Genomic DNA, 21,368 nt, shown 5'->3' with positions numbered 1-21,368 from the left:
AAGTTCACTAGGACACAATGAAGCCATGGAAGCGACATAATGAAACCATGGAGGCCACATTAGAATCTACAATGCCTAGACATATATTTTAACAAGATGTAATGCGACACGATAGTACATTTATTTAAGCACATGAGGTCTATTGTCCTCCTTCCATCTGCCACAGGTGCTCCACAATGTTGTCACGGAGTTGATGATGCGTTGGTCGGCTTCTAATTTGCCCGTACCTTTCCATAAATACTTCAAGCAGGGGGGGTTGGTTCGTGAGACGGCACTGCGTCCTCGCCCGAACCCTCGTAGACATATTCGAGAGCCCCGGCCGTTCTCTCATCCTCGATTATCATGTTATGCATGATGATACCCGCTGTCATTACGTCGCTGAGGGTTTCTTGATCCCACAACCTCGCCGCTCCACGTACTATGGGAAACCTGGACTGCAACACTCCAAATGCCCGCTCAACATCCTTTCGTGCAGCCGCCTGCTGCACCACGAAGTGTTGATGCTTCCGGCCTACTGGAGCTGGTATGAGTTTCACAAATGTCACCCACTCTGGATAGATCCCGTCTGCAAGATAGTACCCCATCGTGTAATGGTGGCCATTAATAGAGTACTGTACCTTGGGTGCTACTCCCCCAGCAAGGTTGTCAAGGAGATGAGACCGGTGCAGCACATTGATGTCGTTCAATGAACCTGGCATCCCGAAGAAGGCATGCCAAATCCACAGGTTCTGCGATGCCACAGCCTCTAGAATGATAGTCGGTGCATTGACATGGCCCCTGAACGAACCGGACCACACCGTGGGACAGTTCTTCCACCTCCAGTGCATGCAATCGATGCTTCCAAGCATCCCGGGGAACCCTCGACGCTGGTTCATATCCAGCAATCGAGTAGTGTCCTCCTCGTTCGGCGCCCGGAGGTACTCGTCACCGAACACCTCGACAATGGCCCGCACGAAACGCCGCATGCTCTCGATGATGGTGCTCTCCCCTAGCCGGAGGCACTCGTCGAGAGAATCTGCAGGAGCATCGTAAGCTAACATACGGAAAGCGGCAGTTACTTTTTGCAGGGGTGACAGCCCAAGCTCTCCGGCAACGTTCCTCCTTTGCTTGAACCACGGGTCATGGTCCTCCACCTCCCTCACAATCTTGCAGTACAGATCACGTTTCATCCTGAACCTGCACGGCAATGGATCAGTAGTAGTTCATAAATCGTCCGTACGTACACCAACGGATAGTGTTACCTGCGCCGAAAAATGTAGTCGGGGTACACTGCGGACTCAACAAAGTAGTCGTTGTACAATCGATTGTGTCTCTCCTGACGATTCCTACGGATGCGCCGGTGCCCGGGGACGGAGCCGCCCCACGGCCCTCTGGCCGAAGCTTCGACGTCGGCATGCCATGCGGCAAGCGTCGCTAGGACCAACTCATCTTCCTCATCGGACGAATCGGTGGAGAAGCATAACTCTCTCATGTACTGCTTCCATGCAGCACGAGGCTCCATTTCATGGCTTGCAAATGAGAGCCCCTCGTGCACCTATATATAGTGCCCGACCGAACCTTCCAAGAGAAGACACTTGTGCTCCTTCCCTTGCAAGCCACTTCGTCGAAGGCTTCGGCCGCAAGCTTGCTTCATCCTTGCTTCACACGATTCCTTCTACTGCAAGACACCAAAATTTATGTTGCAAGAAACCAGTGCAACGGGATGCTACGTCGCCTGTTATGTCGGTCCGATGCTCAGTATATTGCAAAATAGGAAAGAGAAGATAGAAGATGAAATAAAGGAGATTCTGTTGGAGATGAAGGGAATGAGGGATCCTGCAATAGTGATAGGGGATGCTGTAATAGTATTTTAGAGGATGAAATTTTAAGGATTCTGTTGGAGATGGCCTTAGTGGAAGCTGAGTAGGGGCAGAGGCCCTCGCTCATGTCCAATTATAAACCTATTAAATCAAGTAACCCCCATTAGTGTCCATGGCCAGTAAAAAAAATGATATGCCCTCGCTCATGTCCAGTTATCAGCCTATTAAGGCAAGTAACCCCATATTAGTGTCCCTGGCCAGTCAAAAAAATGATATGCCTCACTCATTTAGACCAAATGCATGACACTATTGACGAAAACCAAAGGCATGCCTACGTAGTTGTGAGACTTGGCATCCTAAACCATGTAGTAGAATAAACATGCAGGCCTTTGTGTAATTTGTTTGCAAAGAACATCACTTACTCACAAAAGAGCCCAGCAATAATGTTCTAGCATTAGCTTTCCTTTTTTAAAATCAAAATTCTTTTTTTAAAACAAGTAAATTTGATAATTTCTAATTGTTCATGAAGTGCAATCGTTTGCGATGGGATATTGTAGGATCGAGAAGGCCGATTAGAGGAGGTGAATAGACGGTTCTAAAATTTCTAGTTATCAATTTAACCGATAAAAATGCGAAATTAAAATGATCGGTTATAACATATATAAAACCTCCAAACTCTATGCCTCAATAAAGTGACCAATTGTATATCTATATCAAGGTTTGAAACCTAGGTGACATGTAAGCAATTATGATTCTAGAAATATAAATTGCACAAGGTAAATTGCATAAAAATAAATATCATAACATAGAAGTAAATAGCATGAGAGGTGACACTTGAAGTTTATCATGTGGTAATGGTGATTTCCCGATCACTCTTAATCCATGTTGAGGTGAATTTAATCCTTTAACCGCTCCTATATCAAGTATGCAATTCTCATCACGATAAGTGGCTCTTCACGAGCAACTTAATCTTGAACCGATTAATCTATTGAACCACTCACTACCTCGATTCTAATAGAGTTATACTTTACCTCTTCGGCAAGACGTGCATAAATCATCTCACAATCACCATCGTGCCTCCTTCACAAGCTTCTTTGAAGGGCTTAATGGCACAACCATCTCCAAATCGTCTAGGATCAAGAGTAATAAGCAAAGATGAACTCGACTCTCACAAAGTGCCTAAAGCTCAATCACCAATGCAAATACACTTGATTCTTGTCTCACAACCCTCTTTATGTGCAACACATGTGTTGGAATATGTGTCGAATATGTGTACATGGTAGGTTACAGATAGACTTGAGTTGTAATTAGGTGGGACTAGGATTAAAGTTGTAGTAGAACTCCTAATTCCGAGCCTTTAAATAAAAGGCACCACCATTGTAACCATGAGCAAGACTGAAACAGTTGGGGAGGAGCGCCCGTAGTCATGCCCCGAGGATGTAGGCAACTTGGACGAATCTCGTTAAAAAAATATCGTGTTTTGTGTGTTGATCTTGTACTTGGCTTGATTATCATGTTGATGCTTCCACTAAAATCCTAACAAGTGGTACCATAGCCATGAAGAAAAATCAAGGGAAGACACGAGGATATGTTCCACACCACGCAAGGCTTGCATGGGTCCGGGGAAGGACGGCGCAAGGTGGAGCATGGCGGCGATCGACGATTCGGTCGGTGGATTCGGACACTTCAAGCGCAGCGGCTTGAACCGTCCGATAGGCTGCATCAACGGGGATCTGTCCAGACGTGGAGATCGGGTTGATGGCGGCTAGTGGCTGCTGTTTGATAGGGGTCGATTAGACGTGACAGTCAGGTTCGACAGTGCGGCTGGAAGACGTCGCGGACAAGGCGGCAACTTGACTCACGGTCTGATTGCCGGGTGGTCAATCCAAATCGGAGCGGTTGTTGTTTGCTCAAGGTGGAGCAACGACAATGATGACGAAAGTTATGGTGCACTTCGGAGGTTGCGAATGCGTTCGGGATTGCGAAGCGGCGCGGGTGCGCATGGACAGGTTGTGCAGCAGCAGGCAGTTTGGCGCGCCCTAGGCCCGTGGTTGAAAAGACAATGATGTCGCCTAGAGGGGGGTGAATAGGCATTTTACAAAAATTCATCCTCTTTTACCGTTGGCCTAAACTTGCAGCGGAATATAAATTAACGGATTTTTCACAAGTGAAAAACCTAAATATGCTAGGCTCAACTAGTGCACAATCACTCTAAATAAGTGTGGAAATTACAATCCTAAGGTGACAAAAATTACTCTAATCTAGCGAGAGATATGCAATAAAACTTAAATTGAAAAAGGCTGAAACGCTGTTCATATGCATGAAATTACTGTCCATCTAGATACTTCGGTGTAGTACAGATACTCCGGGTTGTACAGGTTCAGAAACTCCGGATTCTCCAGATTCTGTACAGAACTGAGCCCAAAACTTAATATAAAGGATGGATAGAGAGTTCTAGCTCAAACCAAGTGATGTCGTGTGTTCCCGGAGATGATTTCAAGTAGATCCACGGAGAACCTACACTCAAATACACATAAACGAGTAGATCGAGCAATATGCATAAAGATTTGAGCAAGAACTTAAAAGTAAAGAAACAAGAGAGGAGACATAAGATTTATTTCCCGAAGTTCGGATTCACCACCGTGAATCCTACGTCTCCGTTGAGGAAGCTCCAATGAGCCGGGTCTCTTTCAACCGCTTTTCTCGATCCACTCTTGATTTCTTCCCTTGCGGAGGCAAAATTGAGCCCTTCACAAACTTCCGCGGCAACCCACAACCTTGGGCCCTTCACAAACTAGCCGCCTAGGAGGCTTCACCTTCAAGAGTAACAAACACGATGACGAACTTCTTGCCGAGAACTCAAGTGCTCAATATTGGATTTTAGCTCACTTGTACTCAATCTTTCAATCTCTCAACCCAACTCACTTTTCTTCTCAAATCACACACTAGAATGGAGTGGGAGAGGTTCTTTTGGCTATAGAAATGTGTTCTCTTCGTGCCCTTTCAGCAGCCCTAAAGGATGGGGTGAGTGGGGTATAAATAGCCCATTCCAAAGAACTAGCCATTACTGTTCTGACACACCTACCCCGAAGTATCCGGTGAACATCGGAGTATCCGGTCTCAATTCCAAAAACGACATCAGAACGATTACAGAACGTGTCAGAACTAACCGTTATGCTCTTTTCTGGACTTTACCGGAGTCTTCGGTCGGCACTTAACACAGAAAACAGCCCCGGAGACTTCCCGGAGTCTCCGGCCACTCCAGGTACCGGAGTATCCGGACTTCATTGGAGTCTCCGGCCATTCCAGGTACCGCAACGGAGTCTACGAGTATAGCACAGCTGACCTCTGAAAAACGGCGATAACTTTTGATCCCGGAGTCCGATTTTGACGATTTTAGACTCTATGGAAAGCTTATTCAGAGGGCTACACATCCCAACTGAATTCATGACCTAAAACACATAGGATCAAACTAGGAACACTCCAAAATCCATTTTGGACACTTTCACACTTTCCACTTCGGACTCTTAACAAGAAACTCTCACTTTGAGTTTGGTTGGGAACTCTTGAGCACTGAGACGTAACAATTAGCTCACGTTGCATCCCTCTTAATAGTGCGGCATACCTAGACTCAATTTCAAAGATAAAACGCATTTGAACCAATTTGAGCCTTTTGAATACTTTCAAGTACCGCTTCTTACTTTCAAACCTTTGAGGGTTGCCAACTTCCATAGAATCTTCGCTCCATCTATTCTTGATTCCTCATGTGATTGATGTGAATCACTCATAGCTTCTCATGGCTTTGCACGGTCCATTGACGCAAAGCTTCACTCGCTCTTCACCATCGCCTTGGTCCTTCGGCGCAAAGCCATTTGCTTGCCCTTCACCACGGATGGTCCATCGCAGTCGAGTCTTGCTTGCCCTTCACCGTCTTACCATAGAAAACCACTTTGTATTCAACATCTTCAATGAATTCATTTTATCAAATATAGAGTCCACTCTTGTTCTTCACTCTTGGCATATATGATTTCAATTCAACTTATACTTTCTTATGGATCATAACCCCAACTCACTCTCAAGCACAAAGCACATGGGTTAGTACATAAAACCTAAATGACAACGTTTATACCTTAAGTTACTTGATCTCCACAAGTAACTTATTAGCCTTCATACATATTATCAATCTTCATATAGAACCTAACCCCACTCATTCTTAAACACATAGCACACGGATTAGTCCATAAAACTCTAATAACAAGTCATACATTTAGTTACTTGATCTCCACAAGTAACTTAGCCTTCAAGCTTATTGCTAATCTTATTGAGCTTCTTCTTCTTCTTATGAGCATCACTACAAACTCAATGACTTTTGATGCAATTTTTTGAACTCATGGCATTTACGAGCATCACCTAGAGCTCATTCATTTTGATGCATTTTCAATCTCTCCATTTATCTAGAGCTCATGCATATCTCTCATCCATGCATCACCTATGGAACAACCTACTAACAATCTCAACAACATTGTTAGTCCATAGGTATTGTCATTAATTACCAAAACCACACATAGGGGCTAGATGCACTTTTAGTGGCGAGTTTGGCGCCATGATGGATCAAGCAGTCGGTCTGCTGGTCGTGGTGCGTGGAGACCGTGTCGGATGCGAGGATGACGGTACTGGATAATATGGCTGCATGCAGAGTTGGCGTACGACGGCTGAGAACACACAAGAGACAGAAAGGAACCTGGAGGATCGACGCTGGTTTTGTTTGCTGCGTAGTCCAGATCAATTATCGTTGGTGCTGTCGGTGATCATGTCAAACGTTGCATGCAGGAGGGCTCCACGTGTATTAATGCACATGCAAGGAAAAGATGCTTCACGTGTTAGTGAATGCAGTCCGTTCATTGCATGCATGTATTAATGCTTCGGCTGGAGTGCTCGGCGGATTAAAAAAAGGAAGAGGCCAACAGTAGCGCTGAGGCAGCTGGCCTGGTGCGGGAGGCTTGGTTCAGCTAGCAGGACAAGGCCTGGCGTAGGAACGCTCGGGAGGCACGATACGTGCAGTAGGCGGCTAGTTTTATTGGAGCGCGCGGATCAGGAGACCGAATATTTGGAGTTGGAGTCGGTCACGACTTTTGTGCCGTGAGGCAATCGTGTTTGGACTCATCTGATTTGGATTTCGATCAATGGTCCAGCGGGGCAATAAATAGTAGCCGTGTACAGGGTGCAAGAGAGAAGAACACAGAGGCAACCGAGGTTTGGAGTTCATGGATCGCGGGATTTGCAATCTAGCTGTTCGTGAACCGTTACTTATGGCGGTTGACGGCGAATAGCGGGCAGCGATCGAGCGGGTCGGCTTCGTCGTGTGCAAGCGGCGTGGCAGTTGATGGGGCTTGAGAGCGGTGGATTGTTCACGGACGGTGTACGCGTAGTTCGGCGTGTGCGTGGCGGTGCGTCCAGGCGAGGCGCATGTACGAGCGTGTGGAGGCGCGTTCAGCACACGTGAGGTACACGTGAGCGAGATTCGGTGGTCTGCGGCAACAGGCAGATGGCGTCGATGGCATCCAAATTCGAGGTGATGAGATTTGACGGGACTGACAACTTCGGACTTTGGCAGACAAGAGTCAAGGACTTGCTGGCGCAACAGGGGATCCTGAAGGCTCTTAGTGACAAGAAGCCAGTCACGGTAGATGATGACAAGTGGGAAGATATGCAAGCACAAGCAGTAGCAACAATAAGGTTGTGTCTCTCCGATCAGATCATGTACCATGTCATGGATGAAACATCATTTAAGAAGATTTGGGATAAATTGGATGATCAATTCATATCCAAGACATTGACTCAGAAGCTGTATCTGAAGCAAAAACTGTATGGACTGAAGATGCAGGAGGGGTCGGATCTTGCTGAGCACATAAACGTCTTTAATCAAGTTGTCGCTGATCTTGTGAAGGTGGAGGTGACAATTGATGATGAAGACAAGATGATTATTCTTCTGTGTTCCTTGCCAAGGTCTTATGAGCACTTGGTCACAACACTAGCGTATGGTAAAGAGGTGGTCAAAGTGGATGATATTCTTGCGGCGTTGTTTGCTCATGAACAAAGGAGGAAGAACAATGCTGATGAGAGTTCATTTTGAGATGCTTTTTTCGTCAAAGGTGATCGAGGTAGGGAGACTGACAAGAAAAAGATGAAGAAGGGGCCACAATGCTATAAATGCAAGGATTGGGGACATGTAAGGAAAGATTGTCCAGAACTGAAGAAGGGCGTGGCAAATATTGTGGTTTCCAAGAAAGATGACTCGGATAGCGATGGTGATCTTCTCGTGCTATCAAGTGAAAATTCTTGTGGTGAAGCATGGCTGTTAGATTTGACAAGTTCATATCATGCTACATCAAACAAGGAGTGGTTATCTTCATACTCTGAAGATGATTTTGATCTTGCTCGCTTGCGAGATGACACGGGTTATCGTGTTATGGGAGTCGACAATATCAAACTGAAGATGTATGATGGACAAGAAGTGCTACTTGAGGGTGTGCGGCATGTGCCGGGACTTACGAAGAATCTAATATCGCTTGGATTTCTACATGGAGAAGGTTGGCTGTATCAGGCGATGTCAGATAAGAGGACCTTGAATATGATGCAGGATGGCAAGACTGTGATGATAGGTGAGAAGATGGGAGGTCATCAGTACAAGCTGAAAGGTGAAGTCATGGATGTGGGAGCTGCAAATTTTATGGAATACGTTCCTAGTGATGAGGCATCCTCGTCGAACTGTTCAGGATGAGCAGTGGAGATAGACGGCTCAAGTCTAGGTACACGGAGGTTCACACATGGCGGACTCAAGTTGGCGTGCATATTCGCCAAGGTGGAGTTTGTTGGAATATGTGTCGAATATGTGTACATGGTAGATTACAGATAGACTTGAGTTGTAATTGGGTGGGACTAGGATTAGAGTTGTAGTCGAACTCCTAATTCCGTGCCTTTAAATAGAAGGCACCACTATTGTAGCCATTTCTCTTGCTCAATCTTTACATGTATCCACTAACTGAAATTCTGACAAATCTACCCCATCCAAACCATAAACATCCCTTCTCCAAAGAAAATCTTGAAATAAAACTTATCTAGCATGCATGCCCACGATCGACAAAAAAATTATACTATTATTTCGGCCTACAATAACTAAATTCGAAAAAGAATACTAAACTCTAAGTACTACATCTAAAATAACATTACGTAAAAAATGGAGTTCGAATATTGTAACTGTAAATAACTCAAACAATTAATCATAGCTATCAAATCCTAGATCTAATTGTTACTCTACCTTACTCTAAAAACTAGATCTGATAACAATACAACTAACCCTAAATTAGATCTACAAACCTTGCTCTAATAACAATATAACCTAGATATGATGCCTAACCTATATCCAAAACTAGATCGGATGACTAACCTAACAGGTTTGCAAAATGAAGTACCAAGATTAGGTAACTTACCACCAACGAATGTTGCCCTCGCCTCCCCTTCTTTCACCTTTTTTGGATTTTTATGAGCTCCCCTCTCCATTCCTGGCCGTTTTCAGTCTTTTATAGGTCGTCGGCAAGAATCGCCTGTTGGATAGGCGATATGTAGATATTTTCAACTTATTGCCCGTCCAGCGAAGGATAGGCTTTGCTGGCCCCACCAATGGCGGAAGGGGGCACGACCAACCCTTGTCACCCGCTATGCGGGAGATATTTTGAACTTATCTCTAATCCCACGGACGATAAGTTTTTGGTCTCAGTGGCAGCCAAGCAGGCCATGGTAATATGCCATTGTACCCTTTCCTCACCCTCTGGTTGGGCGAGGAAATAAATTACTCAAGGAGAGGATGATTTTTGTACATGCCGTTTGTTCAATGGACAATCTTTACTTGTCGCATACTGAATGAGCGAGAAGTGTTTTGCAAATTTCCAAAATAGACCCATATTTTTGCAAATTTTTAAAATAAAAAATATATAAATAAAAAATTTCAGTACTCGGTACCCGAGGAGACGCCACACTACGATAAGGGCCAAGGCCGAGGGGCATGCAACTGCTTACAAGCGCGAGGGACAACGGTGTGGCGAACGTAGCATCGGAGGGCGAAGCGATGAGAAGCGGGCGGCCTACAAGCGGCGAATGCAGATGGGCCCTGGCGAATTAGGCAGCGAGAGGCGAGTAGCTGCTTCTGGGTCAGCATCCAACAACTACATCAGGTTGGAGAACCAAGCATTTTTTTTGTTTGGATCTGAAGTTTGAACAGAGAAATCAGTGGCAAACCAAACAATAGATCTATTGAGGTCACTGAGTCTCGAGATGTTAATTGATCAGCTATTCTTGGAGTGATTCCTAAGCAAATAAGTAGCATCAGCGCTAAATCGGTTCACTGAACAACCGCACCGAAATAACCAAAACCGATTTATGCTTTTTCTATGTTTGTGGCAACACCTACGTTAGAATAGCTTTTTAGTGATAGGTAAAATCTTCGTCACTACGTGTCACTAGTGACGGGTTTAAATCCATCACTAATAACTATATATCAGTGACAGAGTTAGATCCAAACCTATCACTCATAACTATACATCAGTGACGGATCGGATCTAAACTCATCACTGATATGTTTTTGAAAAAAAAAAATAGGTTACAAGCAAATATGCATTAGTTTCAGCAGCTATCCAAGCAAATATGCATTAGTTTCAGCAGCTATCCAATCAAATATACAAGCTGACAAGCATAAGTATTGCAACCGGCAATGAAGCCTCTTTCAAAAAACAAAAAACAAAACACAAACAGTCGTCTGTTCCGGAACCCAACTGCTCCTACAACTAGCATTGGATTCAGCCCACTCCATGGTACATGCAAGATTGCTAGTTCCCACAGGATTACTCCAAAACTATAGACGTCACACCTGAAGCCAGCAGAAAATGTTCAAGTCGCAAAACATGGCAGGAGAAATCAAAAAGATCCACATGTTCGTGCAACTCAGCGACTCACTCCTCGTTAGATGGTTCATTACGTAGTACCTCCGGTGCCATGCTTGTGGAACATAGGCCATCAATAACAAAATCATAGAACCAATATCCAAGTATATGCTTGCTTCTCCATTGGACCAAAGCAGTAATTTAAACAAGGGAGCAACAGAGCAAGCAATAATTATGCAGATGACTAAATAACGCATGATGCAGCTTCCTAAGATAAAGGCAGTATTTCACTTATGAAGGTTTGTGTCCCTATAAATCTGAAAGCAATTTCATTCTGAGGTATAGCTTTGCTACTTGGAAAAGAAGATGGGTCATTTTCAGTAATCAAGTGTAATAGCCCGGGCATTGTGCATGCCCAAATGATGTATTTTGGATTGTTCGCCAGCAATGTATTTCCTTTCACAGTCTATCCCAAAAGTGGAGTGAATGAAATTTTTAGATCCCTCCCATATTCGTATCAGTGATAGATGTTTTTAGAGCTCATCACTAATGATTTTGATATTAGTAACAGATGTTATTATCATCTGTCACTTATAATATATCAGTAACAGATGTTATTATCATCTGTAACTTATAATTTATCATTAATGATGGTTCTAAGATCAGTTTTAACTTAGTGTCACATTAGTAACGGATTCTTATAGGATCCGTTATTAATAAGATATTAATGAAGCGTATTGAGTAGTCATTATTAATGTGGTTCTCTTTTATTAGTTTCTTACGCAGTGAACACCGGTTGGCAGTTTTTGAAAACTGAAGTTTTTATTCACCAACCGACCGATGAAACTGAATGCCCATGCCTATCTCCTGGTTCATTTGTTTACCAACTGACCTGAACCCCCATGATAGGTTTAAAGAATCCACTGAAGCCAGTATAATTGTTCAGATTCATATTGCTAACTCTTAAACCTCTAGAAAGGTACAACGGCCCAACAGATTTCAGCTTACAGTTAAGACCTTCGGAGACCAACAGAAAGACATACAGAGAAATTGTATCTCCCTGTCGCATGCCTCTTGTTGGCTTGAACACTTCAGAAAATTTTCCATTCATCCGAACTGAAGAGACTGAGGTCATACATCTCATTATAAGAGAGACCACTTGATCTGCAAACCCCAGCTTCATTCTAGATATCGTAATTCCACTCGCTCATATGCTTTCACCAAATCTAATTTGATGGCCCACAGACCATTTTTCCCTTTTTTTTATCTGATAGAGGGTGGCGGGGGCGAGAGTGGTAGGTTTGTAGAAGTGTTGTTGGAGGGGTGATGGGGAACCATAGCACCCAGCAAAAAGATTACAAATTGCAGAGAAAAATATGCAACATTATTATGCATTGAACATTGATCCATTAAAACTCGAAGATCTAGCAAACGTCAAGCACCAAAACTAAGAAATCAGCGTAGGTGCGTGTAACTCGCGAAACCATTTTGATGCAGCTAGCTCAGTGAGGTTAAAGTCACCCACACCCACGGCCACATTCTCTATCAGACAGAACGATCAGACAGAACGCATAGATCTATTAGCTGGACTGAAGTGAAGCAAAAGAGATCCGATAACTGCATGTTATCAGCAAACACCGGCGAAAATGTGAACATGCGGTTACACATGGATCTAACACTTCAAATGGTTTCAACAAAATACTGAAAAGGAGCAAGAAAACAACCATGTGGCCGAGTAAAAGAAGAGAGCAAACATAAATGTCAGCAAACCCCGTCAAACATTCGAGTGACAAATCAGGTTTTTCTGGTCGACAGAGCAAATAAAACAATCCACGTTTGCAATGAAAAATCAGGTGCAAACAACATACGAATGACACGATACGACAGCATAAAACTGAAAAAAGGAACTAGCTATATACTTATATAGTCAGGTTTTTTTTCAGCTAATCACCTTCTTGTTGGCCAGTAGACACCCACACGGATCAGCATGGTGGATGAGCCCATTCATGGAGGCCAGTGGCGCCACCAAGTCCGCAGGCGCTGCTGCTGATGCAGTTGGCACGTCATCGGTGAGAATAAGCGGCTTATGTCGCTAGTCACCGTCGTCCTCGTCGCCAGTCCAATGCGCTGTCGCCATGAGAGCTTGTGGGGCGACCTTCACCGCCGGCTCCATGAAGCAGTCAGAGAAGCTACTCAGCCCAACTCCTTCAGCCCCTCCATGCCCGTCCTTGTGGCCGTTGCCCTTACTGCAGTGGCCAACAACCTAGACAGTCCTATTGGATAATATCTATCCCGGCTCATCCGGCACTGTAGCCATCCGGCAATAGCACCTGATATCAAGTATGATTGTAATTTGTTGCACAGGCTAGATATCAGCAACAAACCCCGTAATTTGTGTCTGTAATTGGTGTATAAATCTACCCAAAACCAGCAATGAGAAACACAGCAAATATTATCTAAAATTACCTTTCTCACATGTCCATTGGGGAAGGGAAGGGAAGACACTGGATTTAATCCAATTGCCAAACATCTATACTAAAGCACCACAGCTTAAGTATACAAGCAACTACCAAAATACAGATAGCTCACATGATCCCTGTATCAATCCAATAATAAGTTATCCTCGTCAATAACAGGAAAATCTTATAGGATCTATGAAATATCACAATTAAATATATAGGCTACTAAGTTATTCAGTTAGGAAATAAAATTTATATCAGTAAGAGTTGTTCCATGGAACAAAATCAACCCGGTGTACATGTCTATACAGAGCAGTAATCATTGTTGAATAAATCCTAATGTACCCACAAATCACCAATCTTAGATACCCAACAATGGGCAATTCAATTATTCAGGCATTCATGATGAAAACAATCTTGGATGACTAAAGAAGATGTTCAGAATATTATAGCCATTCTGAAATAGTTACCTAAGATAGAAAATTACTTCATTTCCAACAAAAGAGAAATCATTATATTTTTTTAAAAAAAGAGTTAAGAAATTATAATGTGAAGATGTCAAAGTACATTGGGGCTGGATAGTCTTGGACAATATTCAGTAGCTCGAGAAAAAAACAATAGAAGAACCATATTTTCATCTTCATAACTCTCTTCTATGATAATTCTCCTGAATCAAGTGTTCTTAAAAAACCAACTAGAAATGGAAATGGAAAGAAGACTGAACAGGTAGCACATAACAGAAATGATGCAAAGAGTTTAACTCAGATGTTTATCTTGAATATTAATCAAAATATTTAACTCAGGTTTAACAGCACATCTTGATTCTTATTGTTTTTATTTCCCTACAGTTTTTTTGTTCATGTTTGTGGAAAGAAACTATCAATGCAAGAAAAATCTGAATGTCACAACTGTAAAAAAGTTGATTGATTCTGCATGTCATAAAGGAGGAATCCAGGCTGATTTTTTTCAACTTATGGTGAAAAACCTTTAAAACCTAAAAAATATATTGCATACTATCTAATTTTAAATGACTCAACAAAATATATAAAACCTCGGTTAAGGATTGTTAGGATACAAATAAACATCATATGTATTCTTTAATATAATATTTTATTTGGTTCTCTCAGATAGAATTATATTTACAGGAAAGCCGAATGTGATGCTGAAACATTAGATATGTTGCCGAGCACAAATAGAGGTAACCTTTTCCACAAAGTTTGTTTGTTTCAGTTGTTTATAAATGTTAAATCTCTTTAAACCGCAGTTATTATTTATCACGTTTCTCTGGATATTACATTCATAAAATATTAGTCTTTGTATGTGGAAAACATTGAGAAGGAAAAAGTTTTAATGAATAGTTTAAAAGTAAAGACATACTAATTTTGAATGACTATGATTGTTTTTACTCGAGCATTATATAGGTCAACTTTACTGTACCGATTTACAGTAACGATTTCGCAAAACTTCATACTATATTTAGTAACAACTTATAATAGCAAATAAAGATAGCATAAAGTTTTACGAAATCATTGATGTAAATTGATGCAATAAAGTTTAACTTACATAATACTTGAATCAAACTCAAATATGGTCATATTCAAACTTAATATGTTTTTACTTTCAAACTGTCCATTAATACTTCTGCTCTCACGATATTTTCCACATACATATACTAATATTTTTTAATGTGATATCTAAAGAAGCATGATACGAAAGTAACTAAGCTTTTCTAAAATTTAACATTTATTGATAAATGACACATAGTAATTTTATGGAAAAATCTTACTCTATTTGTTCTCGATAACACATCTGATATTTCAGCATTATATTCAGAATTCCAGCAAATATAATACTATTACAAAACCAAATAAAATATTATATTAAAAAATACATATGAAATTTGTTTATATTTACTTAACAGCTTTTAACCTAATTCTTATATATGCTATTGTGTTATTAAAAATTGAATAGCATGTAATAGGTTATATAGTTTTAAATGTTTTTCACAATAAATTGTAAAAAAAATCATAGACATAAATATCTCCTTTACGATATGCAAAATCAATCAATTCTTTTACTTGTGGCATTCAAATTCCTCTTTTATTAATAATTTCTTTCCACAAACATTAATAAAGAACTATAGGAAAAGAAAAATAATAAGAATTAAGATGAGCTATTCAAATCACACCTAAGTTAGATACTTTAATGAATATTTAAGATAAATAACTGAGTTAAACTTTTTGTATGATTTCTGCTATGAGCTAACTATTGAGCGTTCTTTATATATCCATTTTTCAGCTGTTTTTTTAAAGAACACTTTATTCAGGAAAAAAACATCATGGAATGTGTGTCTCCCATGCCGTACCCTAATATCTGACACATATATTAGTATATAAAACTATACAAAATTAGGAATGTGCGACATGAGAGGTATATTCATTGTGTACTCACAATCACATAACCAGTTTGGTCCTGAAATTCCTTTATACTTGAGCAGCGAACCTTTGTTTTCCCTGAAATGATTTAAATCAGAGAAAAAAAATTAGTCATTGTAAGGTGTCAAACCAATAAGTAGTTCTACACATCCAAGAAACAAGATCAACTTACTGCACTGATAAGAGTTTGGACACATGAATATATAGTTCTGAATTTTGATATAGCTTTCAGTTTTATAGAATATAGAAGCGACCGCTTGTTTTATTTACTTATTAAAAAACGGTGGAAGCTAGCATATCAAACATTGGTACCCTTCAATATACTCAAGAAGATTCCGAACTGGACTGGAGATTTAACAAACAATGTACTGTGTAAGTACATTATTGGTCAATTGAAATAGGAATGGTGCTAATATTTTATTCTAATAGTGTGCGATACTGTTGTTCAAAAGGTTGATACTGATTACATCATTGCATATCAGATGCTGGATGTCTAGATAAATTTGGATGATCTGGACTTGTATTAACAGTCCCAAAATAAAATCAATGCTGCCATTTTTGTTGCTCATTGCTTGTTTAGGCTTAAATGGTGAAATGTAGCAGCACTAAACAGTTTGAATTGCCAAAAATTGGCAAAGCTCAAACTGATATATGTGTAATATCGAATACTATAGCACAAATACCCTAGGAACTTTGTGAATTTTTAATAGAATTTAGTGTGGAACAACTTTATCAAGGTATCAGTAACATTTTTTTTACAGCCTACCTTGGAGGTATCAATACCATTGAGCCAGCCAAAACTATATACTCCAAGAAATTACACAAAATATAAGACTAGCACAACTAACGCAATGCACCAATGTGCATTTATTTCCCTGAAAGTTCAAGCCACTATCGAATAGGGATGAATCAATAAATTAGTTCCAGAACGTCAATGATGTTGTAAATCAACACTGCAGTAGATCTGTTCTCAAACAAAAACAGAACGGTAGCTCATTGGGATAATGAACATGTAAGGGAGTTCTAAAATCTAAACCAATTGCATGTTACAAATTGCGTCAAATTAATTAGAAATGGAAAGTTATTTGTACAGTTTCATAAATTTTTTGAATGTTTCAGCACTTAAAACAAAATAAAAGACAATTAAAAAAGGATAATTCTATAATAGCATTTCTCTTTGCAAGTTTAAACCATAATGGTTAATTGCAGATTTGACAACCTAAATTGCACAGTGCAAAAAATCAATCCGACAAACCCTATCCTTATCATATTTATGATAAAATTTTAAGAAAAAATTACAAGTGCAAAGGGGGAACTGACACATACTCAGTAGATTGCTTGAGCTGGTAGCAGGTCACATTTCTTAAATCTGTCCTAGTCTCCTGCAACCGTAGAAGAAAACAACCAAAAGCTGTTTCAATTACAGGTAAGGGAGTTTTTTTTTTCCAATTTACAATATGAAATAATGATCTCATATAGAGACAATGTTTAGACAAAAACAATTTCAATTTCAGTAATGGGAACCCTTGGAGGCGGAGACGGGGAAGGAGTGCTGGGCCCACCGCCGTGACGCCCCTTCTCGCCATCGACGCCGATGCTCAGACCCCGTCCGGCGGCGGCAACTCCTAGCCCAGCTCCACCTCCGGTACAGCCACTTCGACGCGCAGCTTCGCGCGCTCCAGTCGGATCCGGCCACCTTCACCGCCGATCCCGAGGACGCGACAGACTTCGCCCTCGGTGCCTCCCCGCCTGCCACCCGCTCCTCGGGCACCAACGTCGTGGGGCGCCGCATCGAGCCTCCTCGCAGCCGGATCGAGCGTCGTCGAAGGGCTCGGCGGCGGCGGCGGCGCGGACGGGCTCGGCGATGGCGACAGCGTGGAGGGGATGGGGACGGAGTAAGTCGAGGCGTGCGGGACTTGTGGGACTTGTTGGGCATCACCGCATCAGTGTCCGTCCGATTTTATACTATTAGGGTTCAGTGGTGTTAGATTTGTTGGATCGAAAAGTAAAAAATGGGCTGTAATATATCAGTGATAAAGTGTAATTATAACTTAGTGATGATTTGTAAAATGACTCATTGTTATTATTAGTAACGGGCTCTGATTAAGATCGTATTAGTGACACGTCCTTATAGAATCTGTTACTAATAGAATATTAATGATACTAATGAGCCATTGTCACTTATACTATGCCATATTTATTTATTTGTTATGTACTTAGTCTCGAGCTCATCATAAGTTTGCACGTGTTTTAGTATATACAGCGAGCAAATTAAATGGTTTCTTGCATTAGATGGAACATTACATATTACAGAACTTTTAAGCATATTAAGTGATCTTTGATCACAACTCCTGCATGTTCACCTCAACTCGAAAACTCCCGGATCCATCATCTACTAAATCAGCGTACCTGGTACAATTCAAGGGCTCCACTGTACCTTCAACCCAAATCTAATCTGGAAGGCACAGTCCGAAAGCAAATGCAAATTCTTCGCGTGGACCCTCATCCAAAACAAGATCCTTACCATTGGTAATCTCTCCCGTTGTGGCTGGCCAAATTAGCCACAGTGCCCTTTTTTCCTAACTCGTCCGAAGCAGGGTTCAATTATTGACAATAACTGGTCAAAATTCACGGTTACCGAGCTTACCGCTCTAGTCTGGTTTTAAAAACCGAACGGTAACCGAATTTGAATTCAAAAAATTCGAAAAAAAAAGTAAAAAAAAAATCCTAAAAAAAACTAGAGACAATTCTAAGACCTTCTGTGAAAAAAATGCAAAAATAATGTCGTTTGCATCATATTCTATAAGGAGGAAGTTTGAAAAAAAAATGAAAAAAGTTGAAGCGTGCGGCTCAGTTATTAACTCATATCAAGGAAAAGCTTAACATGCAAACACATATTTTTTTTGTATAGGACGTTTCTTAAGGGGATCTTTAAAATTGATTTCACTTAATTTAGAGTTTTATTAATTTCTCTATGATTTTTACAAAATTCACAAGGATAAAGTGAATATGTTAAGAAACAACACCGTAATTAACTTTTTCATGTCTACTATTATTTTTTCTACATAAATCATAGTATAAATAAACTAATAAAAGTGGTTTCACTAATTTTAGAGGTGTGATGGATCAATTATGAATTAATCTAGTCGCAATATATTTACACAATCTTGCATGTTACAATAACTAATTTATGAGTTCATGTATTTTTAAAAGACATAGGATCATGTAAGAAGACTAAAAAAATTAGTTTCATGATTTTTGGATTAGCAAAGAGTAAAATATGCATTTAACTTGGTTTAACTAATCGTTTTCTCACAGAAAATTTTCAACTTTTTTATGAGTATACATACTTTTATCATGTAGATCATGTTACAAGGAAATCAACAAAATTTGTTTCACTTGATTTAAACCTCAGATGTATTAGTTATTCATTTTACAAGATTGAGCCATATTTTGGGTTTTTTGTTAAACTTCACTGAAAATCGAGAAAACCACTCGATAAATCGAGAAAACCGAGACTGATCTCAGACTTCACCTGCCGGCTCACATCACACCTCTTCTGTTTCCCACATTGCAAGATTGCTGGTTTGAGATTGCCAAGGCCACACCTAAAGTAGCTAGAAAAGAACTCATTGGTGCTATGATTTACCTCTGGTGAAACATCCGGGAAGAGCGAAATTGACATATTTTTCAAGACCGCAAAACATCTAGGAGATATTGTAACATTGATCGTCGATGGCATCAGGCAGAGGCATCGAGCGTTGGCTCTTTGGATGCGAGTTAGGTAACGTTTCGTTGGTTGAACGAAGTTGGATGAGATGAGATGTTCTGGATGGAATGGGACTGAGACGAGATAGTTCTGAATGAGGTGGTACAAGTAGCTTGTTTGGTTAGATGTATGGGATGGTATAAAAATTTGTTTAGTTGGTTGTATAGAATGGGACGACTTGATACAAATTTTTTTTTTTTTTTTGGAATGAATGAGTTAATTTTGGATGTGCTATATAGGATGATTAAAAATATAAATAAATAGAGTATTACAAAAGAACTCATTTTTTCACTATATAACCTAAGGTTGAAAATAATTTTAGAAATTAATCCATTACATAAGAAGATTATTAGTGATTTTTTTTCTAGATTTTTGAGAATTTATTTGAGACTCTAACAATTGTTAGAAGTTATAAAAGTAGATTTTTTTTGAGAATTTTAGTTTCAATTCTACACAGATTTTTTATGTGAATCTAATTAAAATAAATTGCACATAGATTATGAAATAAGTAAAAAAAACTCTATAATTTTTTAAACAACAAAAGACCACTATGTTAAAAAAAATTATGATTTTTTTGACATAGCTACCACTAATTTCACTCTTATAGCTTTATCAAACAGACCTCTATCACATGCTACTGCCTCGGTTGGTTTTCCTCCCCTATTTTTAGCTCTCGCCATGATTTTTTTAAAATAATATTATTTTAGTAAAAATTACAAAAATAACATCTGTTTTCAAAAAAATATAAAAATAGTAGTATATCGACAAACAAAATACAGTATTTCATCTATCCACAGGTATTTTTTAAAAAAAAATAAACAGATAACAATGCGGTAACTCATCACTATCGACACGCCAATTGCCAATAGACAACTATCGGCAGGCAGACATTTCCGAGTACTATTTAATTAAAAACGGATATTATTTTTACAGTTTTCAATTAAAATAAAATTATTTAAAAAAAACTCCTCACTATGCCATCACCACTGCACTGTCTCTCTCCATAGTACTTCACGTGCGTTCTGCAGAGCAGAGCGAGGTGCAGAGAAATGGTGTTCACGTGCGTTCTGCAGAGCAGAGCGAGGTGCAGAGAAATGACACCACTGCTGCCTGCTGGCGATACAGGTGAGCAGCGTGGATTGACGGATGGGGGTCGTACACCATACTGCACGCAACCGTTGTGCTGTGCAATGTGCATGGTGATTTGATAACACGGCTGGGGCATTGCTTTCTAAAAAAGAGAAAATCTCGGATGGGTACATTGGAGTTTTCAAACAGTTGTTTACTTTTTTTTCAAAAAGTTAGGTTATATTAATCTCCGGTCATAAATACTTATTATTTTTAATTTTTTACAATTTTCGATACGATCATTTTTTTATTAAAATATAGTTATAATATTTAATAACAATATAATTTTATCAAAATATATTTCAAGACAAATCTATATTTATAATTTTATGTTTTTAACTAAATATTTTAGAAATTATTAACGATCGAAATTTTAAAAATTTAATTAGATCCTAATTAAAACGACAAATATTTATTATTGGATGGAGCATTTTTTGAGGTTCATACCTATGCCAGCACCGAGCATAGTAGACCACTGCTTGCAGCTGATCCGAGTGCACTCCCATCCTCTCTCTCTCTCCTGCCTGCGCTCTCCGGCCCATTCTCTCACCTCTGCTTCCTAGCAGTTGCCTTTTGCTTTTCTTATCTTCTTTTTGGATGGGAGGATCATGCCATGGATGGTCAGAGAAGTGAGTGGTCAAAAGGTGTAGCTAATTCAGTCTGATGCTACGTACAGCATGCCATCCCTAAAAACCCATTAGTAATAAGTTCTACTACTATCCCTTATTAATGTGCTATCTGATTGAAACCCGTTACTAATGTGCCATCGGTACATTCAATTCACATGCAAGAAGGGATAGAGGTACTTCAGATAAATGCATGGATCCATACATGCCTGATGG

At 40.2% G+C, this 21,368-nt stretch overlaps 2 protein-coding genes and 1 long non-coding RNA gene across 13 annotated transcripts; all 3 read right to left on the bottom strand.

Moving 5' to 3' along the window:
* Positions 1 to 242: 242 nt before the first annotated feature.
* Positions 243 to 1,501, bottom strand: LOC133903237 (uncharacterized). Its single transcript, XM_062344547.1, has 2 exons — positions 1,242 to 1,501; positions 243 to 1,176 (listed from the first exon to the last, which is right to left on the bottom strand). The coding sequence occupies exons 1-2, from the start codon at positions 1,499 to 1,501 to the stop codon at positions 243 to 245; spliced, it is 1,194 nt and encodes a 397-aa protein (XP_062200531.1).
* Positions 1,502 to 10,451: 8,950 nt separating this feature from the next.
* On the bottom strand, positions 10,452 to 10,849 carry LOC133903400 (uncharacterized). Its single transcript, XR_009907259.1, has 2 exons — positions 10,809 to 10,849; positions 10,452 to 10,722 (listed from the first exon to the last, which is right to left on the bottom strand). It is a non-coding gene; the product is annotated as an uncharacterized LOC133903400 (long non-coding RNA).
* Positions 10,850 to 12,468: 1,619 nt separating this feature from the next.
* On the bottom strand, positions 12,469 to 17,574 carry LOC133903398 (uncharacterized). 11 transcript variants are annotated; one of them, XR_009907254.1, is made up of 6 exons: positions 17,154 to 17,574; positions 16,956 to 17,011; positions 15,646 to 15,707; positions 13,762 to 15,560; positions 13,202 to 13,331; positions 12,469 to 13,065 (listed from the first exon to the last, which is right to left on the bottom strand). XR_009907254.1 is itself a non-coding variant. In XM_062344760.1 (4 exons), exons 1-4 carry the CDS (start codon positions 17,213 to 17,215, stop codon positions 12,929 to 12,931), a joined length of 279 nt encoding a protein of 92 aa, XP_062200744.1. In that variant the 5' UTR covers positions 17,216 to 17,574; the 3' UTR covers positions 12,469 to 12,928. The 11 variants fall into 11 exon arrangements, 3 of the variants coding, with proteins under 3 accessions (XP_062200744.1, XP_062200742.1, XP_062200743.1); XR_009907258.1 differs by having other exon boundaries at positions 13,762 to 15,567; positions 17,192 to 17,574; XR_009907257.1 differs by having other exon boundaries at positions 17,192 to 17,574.
* Positions 17,575 to 21,368: the final 3,794 nt, after the last annotated feature.

Source organism: Phragmites australis, chromosome 21 (genome assembly GCF_958298935.1).
Source record: "Phragmites australis chromosome 21, lpPhrAust1.1, whole genome shotgun sequence".
In the NCBI taxonomy this organism is placed as follows: Eukaryota; Viridiplantae; Streptophyta; class Magnoliopsida; order Poales; family Poaceae; genus Phragmites; species Phragmites australis.
Note: the sequence above shows the minus strand (reverse complement) of the source record. Positions and strands in the feature narration are given on the sequence as shown.

Coding starts and splice junctions, on each gene's coding strand:
- LOC133903237 (XM_062344547.1), bottom strand. CDS start 1,501: ATGGAGCCTCGTGCTGCATGGAAGCAGTACATGAGAGAGTTATGCTTC. Junction 1,177..1,241: donor GACTACATTTTTCGGCGCAG/GTAACACTATCC, acceptor ATTGCCGTGCAG/GTTCAGGATGAAACGTGATC.
- LOC133903398 (XM_062344758.1), bottom strand. CDS start 17,215: ATGGCGAGAAGGGGCGTCACGGCGGTGGGCCCAGCACTCCTTCCCCGT. Junction 15,708..16,955: donor CAGCTCAAGCAATCTACTGA/GTATGTGTCAGT, acceptor AAATCATTTCAG/GGAAAACAAAGGTTCGCTGC. Junction 13,066..15,645: donor ACCAAACTGGTTATGTGATT/GTGAGTACACAA, acceptor ACTTGATATCAG/GTGCTATTGCCGGATGGCTA.